The following is a 27,606-nucleotide window of genomic DNA, read 5'->3' on the forward strand; positions in this document are numbered from 1 at the left end:
TGCTGTTTATTTAATTGAAAGTGGCTTTTCTCAGGGCAGCACTGTGTAGTAGACAAAGCCCAGGACCCCGGACTCCTGAGTCTGAGGTCTGGGTTCCGGACCCGCTCTGGCACTATATAGCTTTTGCAATTCATTTCTGTCTCCCTGAGCTTGTTTCTCTCATCCGTTGAAAGGGATGAGCACCTGCCCTGTGGTATACCTAACAGGGGCTTCTGCAAATCTAATAAGATTTTTGTGAAAGTGTTCTGTAGCTTTTAAAGCTGGGTTGTTATTCCAAGAGGCCACACAGCAGAGAGGCCAGTGCTTGTGCTCTGATATCTGGTAGATGGTGTGTCCAAATCCCAGCTTAGCTGCGTGTGACCTGGATGCAGTCTTCCACTTGCCGAGCCTTCATTTCCTCATCTAGGTGCTGAGTTCCCAGCGCTCCCCTTCCTTTCTGTGGACCCGGAGCAGGTGTTTCAAGGTGCCCGCAGCACATGTAATTTTCTTAATTGATCTGGCTACTTATTTGTTTTAGTTTCTGCCTAATTTTTGCAGGAGGAGGAGGAGGTGCTGGGACTCCCACTGATGGGTAATGGGGAACCAGGTCAGAGGCCACGGTGAGGAGGGAGGGACCGCCAGGCCCAGTGGGACTAAGGACTTCTGAGAGGCAGAAGCCCTCAGGCGGCTGGCAGAGCAGCTCTGGGCAGAGGCCTCTTCCTTGGACTGGGGATTCCGGGACTTGAGGGCCCACCTGCCCTCCGACAGCCCCTGGGACTCACAGCTCAGCCTCTCTGCTCTGCTGAGACTTCCTGAGTACCAGCCCCTCCCCTGCACCCTGATCTGGCCTGGGCCCTGTATGGTCACTGGTCCTCACCAAGGCTGTACCCGTGGTCATTCGCTTGGCCAGTATCCACCGCCTGCCCTCCTGGGAGGGGCACCATGCACTGCCTGAGTGCAGGCTCTGGAGGCCAACTGACCTGAGGCCAGATCCCAGCTCTCCCCTTTCCATGTCCTAGTTCCTTATCCATAAGGTGGGGCAATGATAATGCCTTTGTATCGACTTCAGGTCTGTAAGTGTCTCATCAGTAGCGCTCCCACGGCCATGGTACTTCCTGTGCATCCACCCTGTTCTGAGCACACCACACATGGGAACTCGGTTCATACCCCAGTAGCCCTATGATAGGCACTATTATTGTCAACCCAGTTTTCAGTTGAGAAAACAGGCACCAAGTAGGTGTTAGATCTGGGATTTGAACCCAGGTCGTCTGACTCCACAGCCCGCTCTTCACCATCACCTGTGAAGAACCTGGTGTAGACACATGTGAGTGGTGGCAATGAATAGTACTCAGTGTTGTCAGATCCTAGGGGTCTGGCTGCCAGTGGCCTTTCTGGCAGTGCCCCTGTGGGGTCCTGCACCATCACTCTGTCATGCCCACCAGTGCCTGATGGCTAAGCCCGAGTGCTGGAGGGAGAGGCCCTGGCAGTGGGCAGGAGGCAGGGTCAAGGCACCGGAGTAGACCTGGGGGCCACGTCGGCTGGTCCTAGACTCTGCCATCCCTCAGTAGACCGGATCTGGGAGGGGAAGGAAGCAGGAGAGAGCCTGAGGAAGTGGACTCTCAGAGGCAGGAGGGTGGGCCGAAGGAGGCCCGGGGGAGGGGGGCCTCCCCGCCTTGGGGTGGCTCCAGCTGTCCGGGTGCTGAGACCAGAAAGGGCACCCGGAGACCTGGCTGAACCATGAGCCCTGGAGGTGTGTGTTGGAGTGTGTGTGGCAGGCGGAGGGGGTGGGGAGGGTGGTCTCTGACTGCGGAGGAGGGGTTTAACCTCCTGCTGTTAGCTGCCAGCTTCCCTCATAATCCAGCAGGCGCAGCAGGATCAGTCGAGTGTGTTTACGCGTCTCCGGCGGACGAGGCTCTTGTCTTGCGCCGGCGCATGTGTTCCGTCTCCTGCGTCACCTTGGGTCTTCCCATCTCTCTGCCTCACCTCCCCCTTCACTGTGTCATTGTCTGTCCTTCCCCACCTTCCTCAGCAAGGTTATAATTTAGGGAGCAAATCTTATGAGTTCAGACTCTGGCAATTTATCACTTGTGATCACTGGGATGGCTTCAAATTTGAAATTTATTCCACCCGAACAAAAATAGAGCGCTAACCGGGTGACAAAGAACGATGTTTATTCTGCTTGCTTAGAAGAACCCACTCTTACCTAGCACTCTGATGACATTTGCGTGAAAGGCATGCGTGCAGTAACATGCAAAGCTTAGAACTGGGGCAGGGAGAGTAGGGCTAGTAAATGGTACATGATGGTGACGATGAAGGTCATTACCTATGGAGGCATGTCCTCCCTTTCTTCTCCTTGGTGTAACATATATACTCGGTGCTGTATTCACGTTCTGTATCCTAGGTCACTCCTCTCTGAGGTTGGGGTGAAGATCTTAGCTCCTCCAGGTTCTACTTGGATTCCTGAGTTCTCTGGGTCCCTGAACAGCACATCAACAGCCATAGTTACTATTATTTGTTGAGCTGAGCACCAAGCCTCAGAAAAGCTCTGTAGCTTTGCCCAGTCACATGGCAGTGGAGCTTGCCTGACTGACCTCCAGACCAGAGCGCCCAGCCTCCACACAGGTGGGTGGCACATCACCTACCCTATCTGGCCGGGGACATAGATCTTATCACGGCGAATGTTTGTTTCCAGCTGGGGTTTCTGTGGGTGTGGGCTCCATCTGGCACACCCTGTCCTGGGAATCGAAACCTTCCTTGTTCTGTCCTTTCTGCCTGGCATGGACGGTGACCCCTCTGTCTCATCCAGGCTGGCCTGAGACCTGGGGCCCAAGCCCTGGGGAGGTGGAGGAGCCTCGGAGGATCTGAGACAGGGCTGCTTGGCGCTGGGCCTGGCTCCTGGGAGGGGCGCCCAACTCCAGGCTGTTCGCTCATATTCCCTTTCAGTCCCCAGCCCCCGCCTCTGCACCTGTTGTGTTCCCATCATCCTGGGCAGCTGGCAGCTGTCACTGCTGGGGCACCTGACCCAGCCCCCGAGGATGCCCCGTGAGCACCCTGGCTCCGGTTTCCCTGCAGCCACAGCTCCCGCTCTGCTCTCTGTTCCATGCGGCTTTGTCCTCATCTCCATGCGCGCTCTCGCTCTCCCGGGCTCTAGGCAGCGGGCTCCATTCTCATCGTGGTTCTGGGCGTGGGAGGAAGCTTGTGTGTGTGGGTTCCCTGCTCCCCATTCTCCAGCACCAAGCCCAGTCTAATCAGGCAGGGACAATGGCCTTAAGCCCCATATGCCAGGTGACGCAATCAAATTATCCCTTGTTCTTGATTAAAAAAAAAAAAAGACACTATAGCAACCAGGGGGGCCTCCAGCTCCTCCCAGCAGGGGTGCCTCCCCTCCCTGATCTCTCTTTCTACCAGGCCCCTCTGCCCTCCTCATAAAGAGAAGTTATCCCCTCTCCTTGTCCAGTCTTCCGTGCTTTCTGATGCCCTGACCTGTATGTCACGTGAAACACCAGAAAACATTAAACCTGAGTTCAGTCCTCCTACCCTCCACCCGCTGTGCGACCACAGGAAAATCCACAACTCACTAGGCCTCCTTTGCTGCCCCCGAAGGCAGTGGCTGGACCCAACACTCTCGAGGCTCCTCCCCCGCAGAGAGCTTGGAGTCCGCAGTTTGGATGGTTTCTATTGTCCAGGGAACTTCTTCCAGGTTTTATTGTGTTTGTATGTTTGTTTATGTATTTATTTATGGTCACGTTGCGAGGCTTGTGGGATCTTAGTTCCCCGACTAGGGATGGAACCCGGGCCTCTGGCTGTGAAAACGTGGAGTCCTAACCACTGGACCTCCAGGGAATTCCCCCAGGTTTTATTCTGCAGTTGCTGGGTCTGCACTAGATTTTACGTTCCGAGAGGTGCTGGGCCTTGGGAGATGTCGATGAGAAAGGATGTGGTGAGGGGAGGGTTGAGGTGGGGAGCTCGCCACGGAGACCATGATGGGACCCGGGAGGGAAGAAGGGCAGGCAGAAAGGCCTCAGGAGACAGGAGATGGCCGGGAGGGGAGGGGGGTCCTAAGGGGGGTAGGGTCTCAGGAGCTGCATGGGCCCAGAGAGCCAAGGGGGTGAGGGTTCCCCGGATGGGGCCAGAGGGCAGAAGCAGCGGGGGCTAGCCGGAGAGGGAGGGGTTCTCTCCGAAGCCTGGGCAGGGTTTCTGTCAGACCAGGTTGCTCCCCAAGGGCACACCCAGGCTTGCCTTCAGCCTGTGCACTTGAGGGACTACTGCCACCCAGGTCACAGACGGGTCTACTTTCTCCAAGGTTTCCAGACTGGGTTCTCCTGTTAGCAGGTGGGAAGTCCAGTCTTGTGCGAGTCCACAGTCTCCCTTGCCTCCATTTAAGCTCCATTCCTGGGAGGTCACCCCCTGTCTACTGGAAAATTCCTAGCTTCTGCCTCCACCTAGGACCCTTCTGATTCCTCAAGGAGAAGGTCATTGTCCCCTTGTCTTCTCTTCCCCAAGCAAGGAGAGTCCCTGCCCTTTGACCTGTTCTGGATAAAGCGTGAATTTTGATGGCAGGCAGATCTGGGTTTGAACTCTGCCTTGAGTGTTACCCAGCTGAACTCCACTTCAAGTAGACTTCGAACTCCATGACATTTCATGTCAGTGTAACCTCTCTGTCTCAGTTTTGCAGCCTGCAGGATGGGGATGATTCTAATCCTGCGGGGATGTGGTGGGGGGCAGGTGTGACTATGTGTGTGAGATACTTAGCGCAGTGCCCGGCACACAGTAACTGTTCAATAAATGGTGGCATTTGTAGTCACTTCTGTAGATTTGCTTGTAGATTTCCCTTTCACATCCCCTTTTAACATCCTTTCTGGCTACAGAACAAAGCACTGCAAACATTCAGCCAGAGCCAAAGGAACCTCATTCCTTGATCCCAGCGTGGCTCCTGCTTGGCTTCTGAAGGGCAGAAGTTGGGTCTCGCTCACAAGTGAGTCCACAGTTGGCACTCAGTGAATGCGAGATGAATGAATGAGTGATATAGGTCAATGGTTCTCTTGCCCCTTTTAGTAACAGAATGCTTTGGCCAAATGAAAATTTGTGATGTACCAATGAATAAAACAGAAGAGGTGCCGCGCTGGCTGCCACGTCATCTGTAAAGGCCTGGACATTGCCCTGGGTAGACAGCAGGGGGAACCCTCAGACACAGGACATTGCCACTTCCCACTTAAATTGCGGAAGTGGATTTGTAGGAAACAGGACCCAGGAAAATCTGCTAGAAAACCCCTCGGACGATAGTGCTGTGAAGGCTCAGGGGCCGCCCAGGCTGTGTCTCAATTCTCTTCTCCATTCTCACTCATATGACCAGAGTGAGGACCACTGCTCACCTGAAGGACTCACCCTGCCCCCATCCATCCCTGCTGGGTTACTTCCCCCCACTCCTGTCTCCAGAGCATTACGCAGATTCAGTTCTATGGGTGAGGTATTTTCTGAGAGGCAGCGTTGTACAGGCATGACGCTAGGCCCGAGGAGCCAGGGTGAGTCAGGGGCAGGCCTGACCCCGTAACTGCCACCGTTTTCTCGCCTCGTGCATTCTGCACGCTGGATGGCAGAGTGACCTTTCAGCAATGTAGGCCTGGTCTTGTTGCCTCCCCCCGATGAAACGTATCAGGGGTTCCCTATTGCCCTCAGAAAAAAGGCCAGATTCTTCACCCTGCTCTTTGAGGCCCTCCTGGTTTGTCCCTTGCCCCCTTGGCTTGCCCCCAGAAAATTTCCCCAGGCTTCTGCTGCTGTCCCTGCTCCAGACATAAGAACCTTGCTTCCTGAATGGGCTGGGCTCCCTCCAGCCACAGGGCCTTTGCACATGTTATGTTCACTCCCTGGAGCACCCTCCACCCCCACCTACCTCCATAACACAGGGACGTGCCTACTTACCCTCACTATTGCTTTTCAGGAAAGCCTGCCCCGAGCCTGCTTTCTTTCAGAGCACTTTTCTAGAATTGTGATTGTATCTTCCTCACTATACTACTTGATAAATGTCTGTTTCCCTCTGGGCTGTAAGTCCACGAGAGCCAGGGCCTGTCTACTGTCGATCACCATGGTGTCCCCAGTGCATAGCGTGGTGTCTGGCACACAGTAGGTGCTCAATAAATGTTGGTCATGTTGAATTGCTGAGATGCATCCAAACAGCCAGGGCAAGCAGATAAGGCCACAGCTAGGCTATGGCTGTCCCTGTGTAGGGTAGAGTAAGACAGGGGTTTGGGAGAGGCATAGCTCGGGCTCAAAGGAGAGACAGGCTCCAAGAAAGGGGACTCAGTCTGCACCGGGGGCCCTAGCAGGGCTTCCCAGAAGAGGGGTTCCCAGTGCTGGGTGTAGGTGGGATGACCAGGCTGGCCAAGTGGGAGGGGTTGGTGAGGAAGGGCCTAAGCTGGTGCATTTAAAAGCAGACAGGTTGAGGGGGGTTGACTCTGCTGCTATAGGAACAGCCTCCAGAGCAGCCTCTTTGCCTCAGTTTCCTCATCCGTAAAATGGGCATAAGAATGCAATTGATCTCGTAGGGTTGTTGTGGGGATTGAACAGGTTAATATGTGTAACATGCTTAGAACTGTTTGGCACACAATAAGGCCTTGTGTTTGCCGTACCATTTCTGTGATTATTTACCCCATAAAAAGCGTTTGGGTTATTTCCTCTCGGTGAGGCTTTGACTTAGCCTCCCTGTCCCGGAGGAACTGGGTACGTGTACCACTGAGTGTGTATGTGTGTGTACATGTGGCCACACACAGCCATGAGGAAGCATGTACCTGTAGAAAGGAACCGCGCTGTGTGGAATTGGGTGTCGAAGCTTCTCCCAGAGAGGAGTCTCAGGCAGGCCTCTGTTCTGAGGGGGTGTGGCACTGTGGGCTTGGGGGCTGTCCCACCCCAGGCCTGCCCAGCCTTCTGACTGGTGACCCTAGGTCTGTCCCGAATGCCCCTCCCCCCCTCTGCCCCTCCCCCAGACCCACTCAGGATGACAGCAGCTGCAGGGTACTGAGCCGAGGGCGCGGGGCCCAACACAGCCCTTCACCGTGTGCAGGTCTCTGAGTTCCATCTGGTACAGGACAGCCCCTGCCTTTCCCACGGCTCCTTCGCCAGCCCCACCCCTTTGCCCACTAGCCTTCCCTCCACAGATATCCCTATTTCACTCTTAAACCCTCCCACAACCTGTTTTCTATGAAAGGAGTAAGACTGATTTTTTTTTAAAAAATCATGTATCATATCACTCTCCTCTTTTCTCACTAGTTACTTCTATTGCACTTAGACAAAATCTGAGCTTCCTGCCATGGCCTACAAGATTCTTATTTTCTGGTTCTTGCCCATCTCTCCAAATTCATCTTGTCCCACCCAGATCTTTCCTTGGGAAACTAGATCCCTGGCCCTGGGGACAGGAGCTGGGGCTGAGCCAGGGCCTGGGAGGAGGGAGCTGTCCTGTTCTCCTGGGAGAGCCTCTGATGGGTGATGTCTGGGAGATTGTCTGCTTGAGTCCTGGCTATGCCTCTGACCTGCTGGGTAACCTGAGCATCTCAGGACCTCCACTTTCTTTTCTGTAAAATGGACATAACAGAAGCCCCTGCCACCTGGAATAAAAATCAGACAGTGCACGCAGTGCGTGCTGCACGCCGAGCGCTCAGTACGTGGCGGCCGCTCTCTTGGTGACGCCTTGGGATCCCAGCATGCTTGCCTAGGGCTAGAGGGGCCTGCCGTCCCGCCGCCCTCTGCCCTCTCTGCACCTCTCCCTCTGCGCCGAGTGTGAGGTGCCAGGTTCTGCACCTCGGGATTTCTCCAGAGGCTTTGTGAGTCTGTGGGAGTGAGCGTGTGCTGTGGGTGTACACTGTGGGGTGTGGATGTGTAGGTGTGTGTGTTGGTGGGCAGTAGGTGGCTGTGTGCACAGTGGTGAATGCTTTCAAGTGCTCATCAGTCTGTGTTTGCGCATATACCTGTGATGTAGTGTAGACGGGTAGTGCGGTCTGTGTATATTGGTGTGTGTTTTGTACGTCTGTGATTAAAGGAATGGTTTAGTGTGGAGGTAAAAGTGTAGATTCCAGTACCAGACTGCCTGGGTTTGCAGCCCAGCCCTGCCACCTTCTAGGTAGGTAACCTCTTTGTCTGTTTTCTCATCTCATTTCTCAGGTAGTAATAATAAGGGTACCTATTGATAATAACCATATGCTGTCCTCATCATTCAGCCTGTGAGGACCAAAGGGGTTAATACTCGTAAAGCACTTGCAGTAGAGCCTGGAAGGAGATAGGAGTGATGTCAGCTCTTTTGTTATTAAGCTGCACGAGCCAGATTGTAAGCACCTTGAGGGCAGAGACAAGGTCTGTCTTCCTTACCATGGCATCCTGTCATCTCCCCCAGCGTCTGCATGTAAGTAGGTGCATAATGGCATGTGAATGACTGTAGCCTGGGTGAATGGTGAGGTTGTGTGCGTGTGTGTGTGTGTGATGAGGTGTGTGATAGGAAATGTGCATGTGCGAGTCTGTGTGTGTGTCCGTGTGTGTGTCTGCCTGCTCTGGCTGGGGCATCTCCAGTGCTTTCTGGAGCTGGGCTATTTCAGGAAGCCTCCAGTCTCCTCCTCCTTATGTAAATAAACATGACAGATCCCATTGCCTGTACCAGAGCAGGGAGGTGGGGAGGCTCCGGGAGTGGGTGGGAGCTGGGAGGCAGCCGTGAGCGGGGCCAGAGGGGCGTGTGTGCATGTGTGGCCGGCCTTGCGGGCGGTGGGCTGCGTGCGGGAGGGGCAGGCTCAGCCCTGCCATGCCGGCTGCTGCTGGCCACGGAGGAGGGGTGTGGGCAGGAGGAGGGGAGCTGGCCGCCAGGGCGTCTCGGTGACGAGGCCAGCCAGCCAAACGGAGGTGGCCGTGCTACCCGCTGCCCACGATGGGGGGACAGATCACCCGGAGCACCTTTCACGGTAAGACCCTAGCTGATGCCTGAGGGTTTACCCATCCACAGCCTGGGGACCACCTGGGGAGGCTGGGGCCGAAGGGCACTGGGGCTGAGGGCATGGCCATTCCGCCTGCCTCTTCACTCCTTGGTGGGCTCCGGGGCTGTGGGAGGGGGTGCCTTTGGGTGACAGGTACTGGGGTCGGGGGGAAGGCAAGGGGGGCTGGGACAAGCAGGAAGAGAGGTCCTTCCGTGGCAGACAGCAGGAGGTCAGACAGCTGAGTCTCCCCACAGTCTCCTTGTCCTCTTACCTCCCCAGGGTGCTGATCGGCATCCAGGGGGGATGTGAGGTACCAGTGTCCATACTGCCCTCTCCTAGAACTGAGGCAAACCACAGTTAGACAGCTGGGGCGACCTGTTTGTGGGTTCTGGGATGCGGGCCATGGAGGTCAGTGCTCTGCTCCATGATTGAGCCATGGAGAGATGTGTGGGTACACGTGCATATGTAAGTGTGTGTGTGTGTGTGTGTCTGTCTGTGTTCATGAGTGTGCATTGGAGGTGTCTGTGGGTAGGTACCTGTGCTGGCTTGTGCCTAAGCACACAGGGGTGCAAACCACATTGCCTGACCTCAGTTCTCAAAGCGTGTGCTCTGCCGAGGAGGTCAATGAACTTCTGACTCCTGGGGTTCACATCTGTGCTCAGACAGACCGACAGGCAGGCAGATGAGGCGGTGAAAGGAAGGAGTGCTGGGTGGCCCCTGCTTGCCCCAGCTCCTGTCCGCTCATCTGCCTGGCCCCAGTACTGTGGTCTTGGGAGTAACATGGCCGATGTGGCACCAGACCCAGAAGGGAAGGCCTTCCCAGGGACTTGTTTTGTCATTGCTGGGCCCCCGTAGTTGGGGTTCCTGTGCAAACTGGCTGGCGCTAGGACAGTGTGGGCTGACGCTGGGGGGTCCCTGCCACACTCCCCTGTGTGCCCTCCTCCCCTCCTCAGGCAGGGCATTAGGAGGTGGGGCAGTCTCCGTGCTGGGTTCAGTGGGAACCGGGAAAGGGCCGGGAAGGAAGAAGGGTGGTGGCAGGAGTGAATGGGAAGCTGTGGCCAGGACTGGTGACCAGGTGACTTCCCCTTTCCAGGCCCTGGACTTTGAAAGAGTAATTTCTGATTAAAAAAGAAAAAGACAGGGAAGGAGACATGGGAAGAGCAAATCATTGTGTCTCTTAAAAGGCAATGAATTTTGTCCTGGGCCCAGAGGGCCAAGTGACAGATGGAAGGCCCTGGAAGACACATAATCCGGAGCTGGCCAGAGGCAGTGCCAGTGGCCTGGGCCTTGGCCTGAGACTCAGACTGGGCTGACCTGGGGTGGGGGCACCTCTTTGGGCTCATTGGCTCCAGTGGAGCCTGTTGGCAGAGGGTCTGGAGCCGACTGACATTTTCCACTGGAGTCAGACTTGGGCAGGCCAGTGGCCTGGGAAGGACAGAGAGGCCCTCAGAACAGGCTCAGGACGCAGCACACTGTCCTCCAGCTGCCTTAGAATGCAGGATTCAGAGGGGATTGAGGACCCCAAGACTACCCGAGATGACCTGTGGCCGTCAAGAGCTCATGCTCTGGAGTAGATACACATGGGTGGTAGCAAGGGCAAGTGTCTCCCTGAGCTTGGTTTTCTCATCTGTCAGTGGGGCTAATGATAGTAGCATCCTCATAGAAGTATTGTGAGGAGTACAGGAGACCATGTGTATAAGGACTTAACACAGGGGAAAGCTAAAGCGGAGAGGCATTCTGAGGCCAGGGTCCTATTCCTTCCTCTCCCACGGGGACAGGAGGATAGCCTGGGGTGCACTGAGAACTCCAGGAGTTGGGCCATTGGGTGAGTGCTAATCAAATGCCCCATCTGCCTTGGCTTCCAACCGCTTACCTGGACCACCTTCCTCAGCCTGGGTCCCCTGTAAGCTGGCCCTGGCCCTGGCCCCGGCCTCAGCCTGCCATCAACACTAACAGGCGATGGGAGTTGGGAGTTGTGGCGAGGGGGTGTTTGCCTGTGCCCACATGGCCCCTTAGCCAGGACCCTGCATGCGTGTCCACACGTGTCCTCACCCATGTCCGTACCTACATGTCCCCACACCTGTCCACTGGCTGCCCCGGTGGCTTTGGTTTCACCCCCTTCTGGGAGGGGAGTTGGGGGGAGTGGGAGATGCAGGGGGTTCACTCCTTCCTAGGGGTGCTCTCAGCAGCCTGACTCCTGAGGACATAGTTACATGGCTCCTGCTGGTATTTTCACGTGAGCCTTGGGGGTCTGATTTGGCTCGAGCTGAAGATTTTGGGTTGCCGATTACAGTGAGAGGTGAGGGGTTGTGTGGGCGTATCTAGTTGTGTGTTTGTGGGCGTGTCCTGGCTGTTTATGTTTCTGTGTATACCCGCGTAATGTGTAACTATCTGTGCCATATTTAAGAGACTGAATATTTTGTGTCTGCGTTTCCATGTGTGAGCAGCCACAGTGTTTCACATTTGTGAAACTCTGTTATTCTGTAGAGGTCAGTGTTTCTGCGCGAGTCATGTGTGTGTGTGTGTGTGTGTGTGTGTGTGTGTGTGTGTGTGTGTGTGCGCGCGCGCACGCTGGTGGTGAGGAGTCTGGCTCCTCTGGGACCAGCCTGGCAGGGGACCCTTGGGAGAGATGAATTCTCATTTGGAAAATGGTTTCAGCAGTTACATGCTTGATCTTTTTCATCAGGCAGATTTCCAGAGCTGCTCCCCGTCTTTAGGGCAGGATGGGGGTGGGGAGAGCACAGAGCGAGGCAGCCCCGATCCTGGGAAGCCCCCCTCCCCTCTCCTTCCCAACCCTCCCCTCCTCTTCCCTGCCCTCCTCCTTTACTTTCTTTAAGGCTCCTCCCCCCGCCTCAGGGCAAGGGATGGGCCATTGCTGAGGGGCTGATATGCGGATGACACACACACGCGCCCAGACATACATGTCACCCCCAGGTCTCTGGACCCACAAATCCCAGTTGCTGGGGTGTAGGGACCTGAGAGATTGGTTCCCACTGTCCTTTTACAGAAGGGGATGCTGTGGCTCGGAAGGGGAAATGGCTGACTGAGGTTGCGTAGTTAGCGGCTCAGAGGGAATCCAGACCTCATCCCTTCGGCAGCTAACTCCCTGCTTCCCCTCCTTGGGTTCCTAATTCTCACTCAGGCAGCAGGGGACAGGCCAGCACATGGACTTGGGAGATCTGGGATTAGCACAGAAGGAGCCTCCTCTCTCCCGGCAGCAGCTCTGGAGTTTTAGGCCAAGGTGAGCTCCCCAGAGCCTGGCAGGTGTGTCTTGAACATATGTGACACACACACACACACACACACACACACACACCCTACTTGTGCCTGTAGGCTCCAGAGGCAGTGGGGAGGGAGGAATCAGGTTGATCCATCTGTGTTCTCTTCATCCAGCCCAGTGTCTGGCACCCGGTGGCACCCAGCAGATGCTTGGTCAGTGAGTAAGAGGGAAGAGTGTGGGGCACGGGCCCCGGGCTGCTGGACCACATCGCAGTTGGAGCTGCAGGTGGCCTGGGCGGGTGCCGATGGGGCGGAAGATGTGAGCCCTGAGCTGGGTGACAGGCCAGGTAGGGCTGGAGAGGGAGTGGGACGCGTGTTCTTGGTGAGAGTTTGAATCCTGTTCTGCTCTTACTGGCTATGTGACTTGGGGTCAGTGCCTTTATTTGTCTGGGTCTCAGTGTCCACTTTCATAAATTGGGGGTGGGAGGGTTTACCTGGAAGGGCTGTAGAGAGAGTAAGTGAGCTAACTGGCATAAAGGGCAGCCCGCCTGGTACACAGCAAGCACTCTGTAAACGGATGTGAAGGTTTCCCCGAAGGGCCCTCCAGGCCCGTGTGTGCTCGTAAGTGTGTACACACAAGTGCCTGTCTGCCTTTAAGGGCCAAGACTGCATCTTCTGTCTCCTCCAGCCCTGGCAGGCCCCCGGGACAGAGCGTCCCCTGGGTGCTGTGTCCACATTAGGTGCACACCCACTTGTGTATATGCACACGTGTGCACGTGAGTGAGTGTGGATTTGTGTCAGGGGAACTGAGGGTGATGGTCTGCGTGGTGTGTGGATTTATGTGACTGAGCCATGCTCCCCCTCATTCTCTCAGGCCTGGCTTGGGGACTTGGGGGGGTGGGGGGCGCTGGGAAGACAGGGACCAGGAGGCGAACTCAGAATGGTTATCATCTGGAATCCCCTTCTGGAACCTTGGGGTGGGATAGGGGAGTAGTAGGAGGAGGGCTGGTCCCCTCCCTGAAGTGAAGATATTGGGAGACGCACCTCTATGCACATCTGGTTGCTGGAAACGTCAGAGCCTGGGATGCCGTGGAGTGAATGAGAGCAGGAGGCTCCATGTGGAGATTAACTTGGCCGTGAGGGTGCCCCTCCTGCCCACTCCCTGCCACTCTCCTTTGCCCACCTCGTCACTGTGGATTCATTCGGTCTTCCAGGGACCAGCAGGACCTGCTGTAACGCGTAGCCGAGCTCTCTGGGGCAGATGACTGGGTGCTAACGTGGCCCCTAACCCTTAATGACAAAGGCATGTTCATGGGGCTACAGAGGTCATGGAGAAACTGACCAGGGTGGAGTGGAGCGTTCATGTAGGGCAGAGGGGACCGAGCATGCTGGCCAGCTAGCTGTGCCCAGTGAGGATGGCTGCACAGCCAGACAGATCTGAGTTCAGAGCCCAGCTCCACCACTTACTAACTGTGTGACCCTGGGCAAGTTATTACCTCTCAGAGCCTCTGTGTCCTTATCTATAAGACGGAACTAAGTGATCTGTACTGCTGCATAACAAAATACCCCAAAAGTTAGTGGCTTAAAACAGCAAGCAAACAAACATTTAATTATCTCACATTTTCTGTGGGTCAGGAATCTTGACACGGTTTAGTTAGGTGCCTCCAGCTTAATGTCCCTTGTGAAGTTACGGTCAAGCTGTTGGCTGGGGCTGCAGGCTCATCTGAAGGCTTGCCTGGAGGCGGAGCCACATCCAGGCTCACTCACACGGTGACTGGTGGTCCCCGGTCCCTCCCACGTGGGCCTCTCCACAGGGCTACCTTACATGGCTGGCTTCCCCAGAGGGAGCAACCTGAGAGAGGTAAGAGAAAGTAACCAAGAGAGAGGCTAAAGGGTTTTTTTTTTTAAATTAATTAACTACTTTTATTTATTTTTGTCTGTGTTGGGTCTTCATTGCCGTGCACGGGCTTTCTCTAGTTTGCGGCGAGCTGGGGCTACTCTTTGTCACGGTGTGTGGGCTTCTCATTGTCGTGGCTTCTCTTGTTGTGAAGCACGGGCTTTAGGCGCGTGGGCTTCAGTAGTTGTGGCACGTGGGCTCACTAGTTGTGGTTCGCGGGCTCTAGAGCTCAGGCTCAGTAGTTGTGGCGCACGGGCTTAGTTGCTCCGCGGCATGTGGGATCTTCCTGGACCAGGGATCGAACCCATGTCCCCTGCATTGGCAGGAGGATTCTTAACCATTGTACCACCAGGGAAGCTCAGGCCAAAGGTTTTTTATAACCCAGTCTTGGGAGTCCCGTCCCATTACTTCAGCTGTTAGAAGCTAGTTTCTAGGTCCACTCCACACCCAAGGGGAGAAGATTACAAATGGGCTTACAGGATTACAGGGGACTGCTAGGAGGTGGAGGTGGGGATCACTGGGGCATCTTCGAGGCTGCTTCCTACAGATCCCTAACTTTCAGGGCTTGGGAGAATGAGACAAGGTTGTACAAGAAAGGAATCAGGTGCCTGATACAGGAAAAAAAACCCTCGCGATTTTTCTCCTTCTTCCTGCAGGCAAGTGGGGAGTGCTGGAAGGTTCTGGAGCAGGCAGGGCTGTAGTCAGACATGGAGTGTGGAATCTTGGTGCTGGGCAGTGAAGGAAGCTGTCCCTTTGGTCCCCTCTTTCTCTAATTTCTCCACAGGACACCAGAAAGGGCAAGGTACCAAGTAGGTGCTCCTTGGACACTTGCCAGTTATCAGTGGATTGAAGAACTGAACAGTAGCAGTTCAGTCAATGACTTTTATTGAGCACCTACTGTGTGCTCTGAGCTAGGCCCTGGGGAAACAGCAGTAAAAAAAAAAAAAGACAATGGTCTCTGCCCTCGGGAGGCTCACAGCCCATCAGGGAGACAAGCAAATAACCCTGAAGCCTTTCCTAGCCGGAGAGCTGCACCACAGAGCACAGAAAATGGTCTGAGTGACTCGACCTCTACCAAGGATGGCACATGCCCAGAACCATTCTGGGTGTGAAGAAGACAAGTCAGTGCATTACATATAGTGGGTGCTTCAAGGCATTTGGGCTTAATTCTGTGGAGGATCCGGAGTTGAGAAAGGCTGCTTGGGTGATGGATGCTCTCTTAGGGGCATATGGGATCCTTGGACTTGGTCTGGGGATCAGAGAGACTTCTGGGAGAAAGGGGGCTTTAAAATCAAGGTCTGAAGGAAGAGTGAGAGAAAGGCAGGTTTATAGGTGGGAAGGAGGAAGGAATGGTTCCCAGCAGAGAAAGGGGCTTGGGCCAGCCCTTGAGGCTAGAGGCAGGTGAGGGAGGTGGGCCCCTTGAGGGGGAACCCAGAGAAATTCACATCTGTGTAGTTTTACTTTCATCTCACTCAGGGCCCTCCCCCACCTGCTCTCCCGCATCTCCCAAGCTTTTCCCCAGAGGGAGCCCTGTTCAGTGACTGTGTGTAAACTAGCCCCAAGTCAGGACCACCCTGGCAATCTGGGATTAGGGCGTTTGGGATAAATTAAAATAGAAGTGTCTGGCCTCCCACTGGGCGTAAATGAACAGATCATTTCTGTGGTGGTGGTTGTTGCTTTTATAAGAAATAATAAGACCTTATGTTGGAATCAGGTGTTAAAGTCTGAAACATTCTTTCACACCTGTGAACTCACTGGGTTCTCACAATGGCCTGGAGAGGTGGGCAGGGCAGCTATGATGACCCTGTTTTACAAAGAAAAAAATTAAGGTCCAGAGAGGTGAAGCACCTTGCCCAGAGTCACACAGCAAGTCTGTGGCATGGCCGGGTTTTGAAACCACGGTCTCCTGCCTCCAGGGCTCGTGCTCTTTGCCCTATCTGGTACTGTCCAGAAAGTGAGGTAAGCCTCCCTCATTGGAGATGCAAATGATCGTGTCAGCACTGGTATTCAGGTCCACAGGCTCAGAACATAGTGGGATCCTGAACATAGTGGGATCCAGCTGGGCCTTGAAAGATGGGTGGGATTTGGAGAGGTGTGGGTGGGGCAGGGAGAGAAGATATGCAGGGCAGGGGAAATAGCTTGAGCAAAGGTGTAGGAGAGTACAGATTGATGTCAATTGCAACAACAATAATTATTAGCAACTATTATTAATAATAGAATTATTAATAACTATGATTATATTAGCTACTTACTAGATTCGTTTTAAATACAGCATCTCTTTAATTCTTGCAAGAATACCAGGAAGGTCTGCCATGGTCCCTATTTTACAGATGAGAAAAATGGGGTCTCAGAGTTGGGTTTGGAGGCAGCAGGCCTGGGTTCACATCTGGACTCTTTACTCTGGCTGGGTGACCTTGGTGAGTAACTTCACTTCTGAGGACCTGTGTCATTGGGGGTGTAATGAAGACACTGCCTGTCCAGCCACACAGAGGTTGGTTATTGTCATCTCAACAGAGCCTGGGCACCTGGGGCTCTGCCAGGCTGGTTCTGGGGCAGGGTGTGGACGGGGGCATTAGGAAGGTCACTCCGGAGGCTACATTGTATCTTGGCATCTCTGCCTGGGACCCCACCGAGAGGCAGGAATGTGGTCCGGAGCTGGCTGAGGGTCACCCGGAGGGCTGGCCAGGCTTGTGTCTGGCAGCTCATAAATGCCCAGGAGGAATGGGCTGCCGGGGTGGGGTGGGGGAGCTTCCAGTGTGTCAGCAGCAGCCTCGCCTGACGGGGTGCTGCCGCGGTGGCTCCCGAAACGCCTGTAAACCTGCCACTAAGGGGAGCCTCCCTGGGAGCTCTGCTGGGAGCAGACGGCGCGAGTGGGGCTCCACCCAGGGACCGCTGGCCACTGGGAGGGCAGTTGTGCAGCTCACAGGCCCAGCGTCTTCAGGCCCTTTGCTGTGGCTGCTCCCCTGGCTGGGACGGGCCAACACCTCCTCCACACAGCCTTTCCCCACTATGCCCGCCATCTTGGGCTCCTGGGGAAAATGAGCTCTAGTGTTAGCTTCTGAGTAGGGCAAAGGACCCTGGATGTGGCTTTGGAAGATCAGGGTTCAGGTCCCAGCTCTGCCACTTAACTGCTGTGTGACCTCAGGCAAGTTGGTTAACCAGTCTGAATTGCAGCTCATTCATCCATAGAATGGGGCTTTTAAGGGGTCACAGTGTATGTTAAAGTATAGGGAGGGAGCCCTGCCCCCAGCTGTCCCTCTGGCCCTTGGCATCAGAGCTGTGCTCAGGATTAATTCGCATTTTGCTTTCTCTCCTTCCTCACCCAGGATCATAATACCAGCTGAGATGGAGGAGGGAGGTAGCAGAAGCAGGGACAGCAGGGGTTCGGGAGGGGGTGATCACCCTGGTCAGGGCTGCCACGCTGGATACCTGTGAAGGTTGTATTTCTTATTGTAGCCCAAGAGAATGGCGCCCCCTGGAGGCATGTAGGGCAGAGCCTACGTGGCTGTACGTGGCGGCCCTGGCCTTGTTCAAAGAGGAGTGATGAAGACTGGGCTAGGGCCACGGCGGTGGGGAGGACAGGAGGGTGCGGGGCCCAGGGATGTTTATTTCAGAGGTGGAATTGGCAGGTTGGATGCGGGGCGCTCGGACTCCACTGGGGCCTGGGAACGTGGTGGGGCTGGCGGGTTACGGTCAGGAATTCAACGGGGGTCTGGTGAGCAGCAAGTGACCGTGGTCCGTGGGCAGGAGAATGCCCAGCAAGTCACGTCGCTCCCCGCAGAGGTGTGGTTCAGTGGTAGAGACCACACTGGTCTCTGTGGGCAGGAAGAGGCCGGCACAGGACTTAACAGGCCCAGGAATCAGTGAAGCTGCTTTGCAGCTGCCAGAGTGCTCTCTTCAGACCCACAGGGGACAGGGAACAGCACAGCCACTTCACTGAAGTGAGGGAACTTAAGGCTGAGAGTGGCAGCCCCGACCAGGCTTTGGGGTCTCCCAGTCAGATGGGCCAATCCTAGGATCTGCCTGTGGTGGGATGCTGGGGGCTGTGGGTCAGAGATTCCAGCCCCGCTTTCCTCCCATCTTCGTAAAGACCTGGTTTGTTAGTCATTGTTGCTGCTAACATTCACCCTTTTCAAGTCCTGGTTTGTTAGTCATTGTTGCTGCTAACATTCACACCTTTTCAAGTGTATATTTTGGTGAGTTTTGATAAATGTATAATTTGTATAACCACTACCACAATTACGGTATAGAACATTTCTGTCGCCATAAAAACATCTTTGTGTTGCTTTCCTCTTCCCCAAACTCCGATACCCACTGGTCTTTCTGTGTCTGCACTTCTGCCTTTTCCAGACTGTCACACAAATGCAGTCAGACTGTATGTAGCCTTTTGCGTCTGGCTTCCTTCACTTAACATGCTTTTGAGGTTCCTTCTTGTTGTGTCGTAGTTCTGTTCATTTGTTGCAGAGTAGTAGTGATCGTGTGGATGTGCCGTGTTTTATTTATCCATTCGTCAGTTGGAGGGCATTTGAGTTGTTTCCAGTTTGGGTTATTTTGAATAAAGTTGCTGTCCATTTGCGTACAGGTCATCGTACAGATGTCTTCATTTCTCTTGGGTAAGTGCCCACGAGCGTGATTGCTAGGTCATACGGTAGGTGTTTAACTTATAAGGAGCTGCCAAGTCCTTTTCCACGTTGGCTGCACCATTCTGCATCCTATCAGTGATGGATGAGGGCTGCGTATGAAAACACGGTTTGCAGTTCCTTGTCTGGCGGCATACACACCTGTAGTGTGGAGGCAACATAATAGAATGCCAGGTATCCCCCTGTGTGGGACACGGATGAACATGTTTTTCATGTTTTATCAGTTATGACCATATTTAAAAAGTGTATCCAAGCCCATGCTTTCTTGGCTGTTAATGCTGAATAGCTAAGACCCTGGCCCTGCAGTCAGATTGCCTGGGTTTGGCTCCGAAAGCCCCATCCTGCTGGCTGTGTGACCTTGGGCAAGCCGCTCAATCTCTCTGAGGCTGATTCATCGTCAGGTAAATGGGCTTATACTGTCCCTCCTACCTCATCAGTTTGCTGTGAGGGTGAAACCAGTAAGTATATGTAAAACTCTCAGTTCAAAGCCTGGCACGTGTTAGCCCTTGATGAATGGCTGCATTATTATTAGATGTAGGGCCCATATGTAGTAGATGTGTGTTCTGTGTGTGCCTTGTGCATCCATGTGTATATGAGTACATGTGTGCACGCACTACATGTGTAAATGTGCGATTCCTGGTCTAATGGGTAAAGGCAGGAATAAGTCTCTTTCCCTCCTCTGTCTCCTAGGTTCTGGTTACCCTCACGTGCTCACAGGTGTATGTGGGTACCTGTGAGCATGCCTTTTCTGAGGTCACTTGTCTGGGTACACACTGTACCCCCAGGGACCAAGGTTCCCCCATTCCCATTCTCTGTCTGTTCGGCTGTCAGCCAGGGAGGCTGGGCTGTGCTGCCTCGCCCACGCAGTACCCTCCCTGTGGGTGGGAGGCCCCGGGGAATGGTCCTTCCAGGGCCTGGGTCTCTGGTCCCTGGGTGTCTTCACCATATTTGTCTGAACCAGTGTTTCCTGGATCTCTATCCAGGGCTCCGGGATCCCAACTGGGATAGGGCAGGAAGGAGAGGAAGTGTTTTGAAGGAAGCTGAGGCCCTGCAGTTCGTCCATGGATTCTGAGCGGAGGCTGCAGCGGGGGCCCCATAGGAGAGGCTCTCATCAGCTGCCGGGCTCAGCAAGTTTAAAAACTGCTTTATTGAAATATAATTGACACACACGAAACCACAGGTGTTTAAGGTGTATGACTGGATAGGTTTTGACATATGCACATAACAATGAAGCCATCACCACAATCAAGATGGTGAACACATCTGTCACCTCTCACCCAAGTATTCCCTCCTGCCCCTACCATCCCCAGGTCCACCAGTCTGCTTATTATCACTCTAGCTTAGTTTCTTGTTTTATAGAATCGGTACCAGTGGGACAGAGTGGAAGGGAGAGGAAGGGTTTTTAAAGGGGTGGGAGCCTGCAGTTGCTCTGTGGGCTGTGTCTGCATTTTTTTTAAAAACTGGCTTCTCTCGGCGTGATGATTTTGTAATTCATCCGTGTTGCTGCTACTGTCAGTAGTTCTTTCCTTTTTCACTGCTGAGTAGTATTCTGTTGTATACGTACCACATTTGTTATCCATTCACCCAGCAGGTATTTCTTCTTTTATGCTTTCATTTCTGCGTATGTACACAGCCCTAAACAGTGTGTGATGTTACCTTTCACCAATGGTATTTTTTGAAAGCAAGAGGCAAGCTCTTTCTGAGACTGGCCTGAGCCCAGTGGGTACCTCTTCTAGGTGGGGCACCTATATCCAGTGCCACACGTTGCTCTCACCTCAACTGTCCTCTTCCATGGAATGACCGCCCCTGCTCTGTGCTATTCAGGGGTCATTCAGCTTCTTCGGGTGGCCTTCCCAGACTGTCTGGGTCTCCTCTGAGCAATTCCAGCCTTCACTGCTGGGTGGCTTTCAAAGCCCTTGAGCACCATTCTTGGTTCCTTAGTGAGAGCAAGGTGAGCCCCGCCTTGTGCCACCCTCAACTCGTGGGCCTGGCATGCAGGAAGCAACTCCAGAGAGGCCAGGAGGCTGATGCTCAGGGTATCTGGCTGGCTCTGGACTGTGGATGCTGGTGTCTGGGCCCTTTGGGAAGGAGGAAGCAAAGATGCAAACCAGTGCAAATACTGGACCAAAGTCTGGCCTTCCACCTCCTGGGATTCTCCCCTCCTTCTCTCCTCCCTGCCTGTCTTTCATCCCCTTCCTGGAACCCCTCCCCTCTCTTTAGGGTGGGGAAGGCCTCTGGGCTAACCAGGCTTTCTGTATTATTAAATTCTTGCCTTGGAGGGACCAAAATTTGAAACATCCCAGATGGCCTCAGTCACATTCTGCGGTTTCTAACGTCCCCACCCCATCTTCCCCATCCTCTGTGTCTCTTCTCAAGATGACCGGATGGGCAGGAGCTGCCCTTCCTGATGGATGAGACACAGATCTTGGGGAAGGAATGAACCCCCCCACCCTGAGCCCCCAGCTGCCAAGGCTGTGCATTAATGCTACCAATGCTGCTGATACATGGCTTAGAGTCACGGAGTGGAGGCCACTTATTGTGCCAGAGAGGGGAAGTGACTTCCCCAAGGTCACATGGCCAGTTAGTGACAGACACAAGCCACCTGGCACCACATCCCATGTTCTTTCCTCTCTCTGCCCTGTCTCCTGGATGCCAACCTCACATGTTTGTAAAGTGCCTTATGAACTGAGCCCTGCTTATGGAAGAAAGCACAGTGCCTCCCTGGCTAGGGGTTCTTGAAGCAGATCCGAGTTCCTAGGAAGCCTGGGCGAAAAGGCCTGCCTGTGTTCAAGATGTTGTGGGCATGGGCAGTGTAAAGCAGGAAGGCAGCCTGGGGAGGAGGGGGGAGGGGGGGAGGGAGGAGGGAGGAGGGAGGAGATGGGGCATGCTCCTGGGGCTGACGCTGCAGAGGCTGCCTCACCCACCTTTCTGGTCTCCAGTGCCAGCGCCATGGTCAAGTGTTCACTGCAGCCCAGCCTTGTCAGTCCAGCTCCAGAGCCTTCTCCTCCTCCCCTCCTCCAGGAGGCCTTCCTGGGAAGTGACCTACCTTTTGATGCATATTACTGTCTGCCATTTGTATTGCAGTTTCTGTCCCTATTTTATCTCCCTTCCTGGACTGTTGGCTGCTTGAGGACAGGATCCATGTATGTTTCATGCCTTATCTTCAGTGCCTAGGACAGGGCTTGGTATTCAGTAGATACATGATGAATATTTGTTGCGTAAAATACATGGTGGTGGTAGTGACGGTGAATGGTGTTGGATGTTGGTTGTAAATGGTGGGCTTGTCACAATGCTAGAGGGTGGAAAGTGAATGGTGGTAAATACTGGTGAGCAGTCGGTGGTAGTTGGTGGTGGTCTGTGACGGATGGGGGTAGATGGTGGTGGTGGGAGCTGACAGGTGAAGGGTGGGGCGGATGGTGGTGGGAGGTGATGAGTGAAGGGTGGGAGTAGATGGTGGTGGTGGAAGGTGACAGGTGAAGGGTGGGGCGGATGGTGGTGGGAGGTGATGAGTGAAGGGTGGGGGCAGATGGTGGGGGGAGACGGGTGAAGGGTGGGGAGTGGATGGTGGTGGGTAATAAATGGTGGTAGGTGGTGAAGTGGGAAATAGCAGTAGATGGTAGCAGGAGAAGGAAGGTGGCAAAAAGTGGCAGTGGTGCTAAGGGGCCAAGATGGTGGAAATCCTGGGCAGTGGTGACTTCTGCTTATGCCCCAGCCCTCTGCCCTTCCCTAGGGGAACCCTGGTCCAGCTCTTGGACTGTCAAATTCTCTGACGCTGTGACTCGTTCCTTTGCAGACTCCATCGGGGGCCCCTTCCCTGTCACCTCTCACCGATGCCACCACAAGCAGAAGTACTGCCCACCGGTGCTGCCCGGTGGGGGGCTCCCGGCCACGGCCACTGCTCTTCCACCCACATACCAAGGGCTCCCAGATCCTCATGGACCTCAGCCACAAGGGCCGTCAAGAGGCAGGCCAGCTTCTGCAATGCCATCACCTTCAGTAACCGCCCGGTCCTCATCTATGAGCAAGTCAGGCTGAAGGTGGGGCCTCCCTCCCTGTTCCCGTCACTGCGTCCCCCTGGGGCCTCTGGACGTTCCTGCCAGACACTGCCTTCTGCTCACAGCTATCACTACCCCCTGCCCCTTCTCTTTCCTCCCTACCGCACTTCTACCCTTCTTCATCCCTCCTCTTTCTCTCTCCTCCTCCTTACTCCTTTCTCAACCTTCCCTGCATGACGGAGAAGGAACAGGAGAGGGGAGTGGTCATGGGGAGGTGATGGGAGATGATGGTGGGAGGTGAGAACTAGCTCTCACTCAACTGGTGGGGGCTCCTGGGGGAGGGAGAGGGGCCCAAATAGCGGGTGAGCTGGGCGGTGTGACTCCCCATAGGAGTCTGTCTGGGGGTGGACTGCAGAGAAGGGCACAGCCCCTTCCCCTTGGGCTCACTGATGGTGTGTCTGAGGCCAACCCCCTGCCGCCCAGATCACCAAGAAGCAGTGCTGCTGGAGCGGGGCGCTGCGGCTAGGCTTCACGAGCAAGGACCCGTCCCGTATCCATCCTGACTCACTGCCCAAGTACGCCTGCCCCGACCTGGTGTCCCAGAGCGGCTTCTGGGCCAAGGCGCTGCCCGAGGAGTTTGCCAACGAGGGCAACATCATCGCCTTCTGGGTGGACAAGAAGGGCCGTGTTTTCTACCGCATCAACGACTCGGCCGCCATGCTCTTCTTCAATGGGGTCCGCACAGCCGACCCGCTCTGGGCCCTGGTGGACGTCTATGGCCTCACGCGGGGCGTCCAGCTACTTGGTGAGTGCCCTCTCCCTCTGGCCCCTTAGGTGCAGGGCACACTTCTGGTGCCGTGGCTGACTTGACTTGGTTCTATCAGGCACGGGGCTCCCTCCCCCACTGGTAGCAGCCCTGGGGCTGACTGGGCACTGGGACAGCTCTGGGAGCCTTGATGTGAACTGCAGAGCATCCCTTCTTCCAGGCCCACAGCTGTGGCAAGTGGAGCCTGGCGAGATTTCTGCCCTCCGTGGTCCCTCAGGTTGTGCCTTTGAGCCGTGTGCGACCTTCATGATCATGTATGGCAGCCTCAAAGACCCCCTCACCCCCAGGAAGTAATTAATATTAATCATCATAACGATAGTTTACAGAGCACTTACTGTGTGCCAGGCACTTTGTTATTGCCGTTCTCGTAGCAACCCTGGGAGGCAGACTCCCTCACTGGGCCCGTGGAGGTGAGCCTCAAGCTCAGGGAAGTTGTCGTTGGCCCTAGGAGGCACTGCAGGCTCAGCCCCAGGTGAGGCCTGCCCCTGGGTCTGCAGCCTTCCAGGAGGTCCAACCCCACCTTAGTCCTTTTTGCAGGGATATGGGTGAAAGGGGCAGGAGGGGACAGCAGAAGGCACGAGGGGGGCTAAGACTCTTCTGGCTGCTTCTGGGCCCCCAGTGTGAGTAAGGCTACTACAGGGGAGTGAGAGGGCAGACATCCTGTGGGAGGTGAGGAGGAGGGACATTAGAAAGTATTCTAGGGCTGCTAAAGTACCAGGCTTCCTGGCAGGGGCACACACAGACCCTAAAATGCCAGGGCTGGAAGGGGCCTCAGAGACTCCGACTTCCTTGGGTCTCACAGCGAGTTGGTGGCTGAGGTGGGGCTGGAACCCAGCTCACCTGACTCCCAGTCCAGGAATCCCACCTTGCTGCACTTGAGCACGTGTAGGCAAGTGTGTGTGCATGTGCGTGAGCACACATAGACTGGGTACAGGTCAACCCATGGGCAGATTGGCTGTGTCTCCAGGAGGATCCTGGATGAACCTCAGATTTTCCATCTGTAAAATGGGTTGGTAGGAAAATTCAATCCAACTAAAGAGGCTATGAGTAAAGTGCCCAGCATAGTCCTGGGTACCAAGTCGATGCTCAAGCCAATGTTTGCTCTCCCCATCTCCCATCCCTGCCCCACATCCCTGCAGAGAAAACTGCCATGGAGGTGGTGGAAAAACGTTTTTTCTTTTTGTCCTTTCTGACTTCAGAGCCTAGAAACAGTGAAGCTCTTTTTTTTCAGAACACTTTTATTTGAGTAAAAAGATAGTTAAAAAGAAAAAAGACTGTGAAAGTAAAAACAAAGAAATGAGTAATCGTTAGAAGTCTTTCTGTGAGAAGGAGGGATCCGTGTCTTACCCAGCTAGTTTCCTCTCCAGGGTGGAATCTTGTGCCTGGTGTGTACAGGACCCTGAGGAATATTTGCAGTGTGGGTAGGGGAGAGTGGTGGGATGGATGTTAGATGAAGGAAAGGGTTGGGGGCGTGGCCGAGGTAGACCCAGCCCCACTCACAGACAGCCTCAGGCTCACTGGGAGACAAAGCAAACACTCCAGAACAATCAGGGCATAACCCAAGAGACAACAGTTAATCGCTGAACACTGTGGTCGTAGGATCTGATCCATTTGCCAAGATGGTTTCCATCCAGTTATCTCATTTCACCTCTCAGCAGCTGGCCCTGGAGGGAGTGATTATTATCCCCATTTGTCAGGGAGAAAATTGAGGCCCATGGAAGTTCTGTCCTGTCCGTGTATGGGTGTGGCAGAGCTGGGACTTGAACTGGGTGTTCTGATGCCAAAAGTAGTACCTTTCGCATTACCTGCCCCCTCCCCATCCGGCCCCCCCCACCACCAGCAGCCGCGGTGGGTTTAAGCAGGAAGTCAGAGGAGGCTGAAGTCAGTGTGGGAGGATGGAGTCTAGGAAGGCTTCTTGGTGGAGGAGGCTTAGGCTGGGCCTATAAGTTCCAGGAGGGTTGGGATGGGGGTGAGGATGAAGGGGACATACTGGGTGAGATGGGGCTTCCAAATCTCAGGGGCTGAGGGAGGGGCTTGGAGAGTAATCTTGAAGGGCCCCACCCTGGGGCAGAGCCCAGGCATTGACCTGGCCCAGCCTCTTTGACTATAAATGGGTTTTCACGCAGTATTTTCAGTTGCATTTGGATTTCCTGTCAGCCTCCTCTCTGTATACCCAATAAGGCCAAGGCCCCAGCTGATTCCCGTCACAGCTGTAAATCACCATAATCCCTGGGCATTTTAAAACACTGATTATGGCCCCTAAAATGAATTAGCAGATTAAAATAGCTCCTCGATTTGCTCTTCCTAAATTGACTTTTTTTGTGAAGAAAGGAGAGACGCACCCAAGTTATCTTCGGAGGTGGGCCTGCTGCTCTATGCTCTCATTCCGTGCCCCTGCCCCCGGGACACACCTGCTGCCCTGTATAGTCTCAGGGTCCATTTCCCTCCCTCTCCTCCCCACTTCTCATCTCCCCCTCTCTCCTTACCTGCCACGTCACTGCACCTGTGTCTTTCTGGGCCTCTCTCTCCCTCCCCAGATCCCGCCGGCTCCTCTGCTTTCCCTCATCTTCCTCCTCAGCTGAGTTTCTCCTCTGAAGAAGTCACTCTCTGTCTTGGGGGCTCTGAGGATGGGCCTGTCTTTCCTGGGGTGATTGTCCCCCAAAACCGTGGCTCATCTTTAGAGATTACCTGCCAGAGGCCTGCCCCCTCCCCTCTTGCCTCCACCTGGAACCTGTGGCCAAAGCCCTCCAAGCTCCTCAGCCCAGAGACATCCTGGGCTCTCTGGCACATAGTAGGTCCACAAGTCAGGCCATGGACAGATTGGCTGTCTTCCCGCCACAGAGTGGAGGTAGGGGCTGATGTCTCTCCCTGATTGACACCTCCAGGTGGGGTCCCCATCCCCGCCCCCCACTGCCCTAACCATCACCTAGGCCCCCTGATGCCCGTGCCATGGCCCCAGCAGACCTGCTTCAGGCCTTCCAGGCTCCCTGTTATGTTGGAGTTCACAGCAGATCACCCTCTTCCCTCCGGGCACCCTGGCCCAAGCCCAGGCTGGTATCTCCAAGAATAACAGCTTCCTACCTCCAGGAAGAAGGACCTAAAAAAAAAGAAGGACCTGCCAGCAACTAAATAAATACAAGTTTTATGGGGTGATTAGTACTTGGAGAGATAAGTTCCTATCCCAGTTTTCAAGGTCTCCCTCCTCCTCTCAGAAGTGTTGGTTCAGGAAGAGCAGCTGTGGATCCTGGCAGAAAGCTGGTGAGCCAGGAATCCATTTGTAGGGTGTTCCTGCGCACCCCACTGTGCCCACCACAGCCTAGGTGCTGTGCAGGGGTCGGAGGAGACACTAGAATTGGAAACCCAGCCCCTCTCCTTAAAGAGTGTTTATACTGGGGGACATGCCATATGACTGCTCTGAGGTGACCTAAATCCAATACTGCAAAAAAGTGTGGCTGAAGAATAAAACTGGGGGGGTGGGGTGGGGTGGTGGTGCAGCTGGGGAGCAATCCAGAAGGACTTCCTGTAGGAGATGAGTTTCACGTCAGAAACCAGGGGAGGTGAAAAGAATGGACTGGTTGAGGAGGAACAGTTTAGGCCAGACAGGAGGGGTGTGCATTGGCACAGAGGTGGGGAATTGGCGGGCAGTCGGGGAGCAGATCCTTCAGGGGATGGGATGCAGTGGGAAGGTAGTGGATGACTAGCAGAGAGCAGGTGTGTGCCGGTGTGGGTATGCTCACGCATCACAGAGGAGAGAGCCAAGAGAGTAGAAAGTTTCCAGCAGCTTCTTGCTGTCAAGTTTTTCAGTAAGAGGAAATGTGGCCCAGAGATGGGGAGGGGCCTACCCGAGTTCTCCCAACTAGTCAAAAGCCAGGCTGGGCCTGGGATTCAGACCTCCCAGCTGACGTGGGCACAAGGTCAGTGTGAGAAGACTTACTGCCACATCAAGATGTCTGTGGCTGAGCCCAGGAGGGTGTTAGGAGGCCATTAGGGGGGCTCCCGAGGACTCATGGTGTCATCCTAGGTCTTGGTAAAAGAATCCACCTGCCTACTGAGGAGAAGGATGTACAGAGACCCTCAGGGTAGCTTTCTGGGGGCCAGGCTG

General features: G+C 54.6%; 1 protein-coding gene across 1 annotated transcript in view; it reads left to right on the forward strand.

Moving 5' to 3' along the window:
- NEURL1 (neuralized E3 ubiquitin protein ligase 1) overlaps positions 1–27,606 on the forward strand; it is an 80,760-nt gene that overhangs the window by 37,732 nt on the left and 15,422 nt on the right. The window contains 4 exon segments of the mRNA XM_032607678.1: positions 22,477–22,574; positions 22,576–22,635; positions 22,637–22,720; positions 23,162–23,483. Of these exon segments, the coding sequence (XP_032463569.1) occupies positions 22,477–22,574; positions 22,576–22,635; positions 22,637–22,720; positions 23,162–23,483 (564 nt within the window).

Source organism: Phocoena sinus, chromosome 16, assembly GCF_008692025.1.
Source record: "Phocoena sinus isolate mPhoSin1 chromosome 16, mPhoSin1.pri, whole genome shotgun sequence".
Classification (NCBI taxonomy): Eukaryota; Metazoa; Chordata; class Mammalia; order Artiodactyla; family Phocoenidae; genus Phocoena; species Phocoena sinus.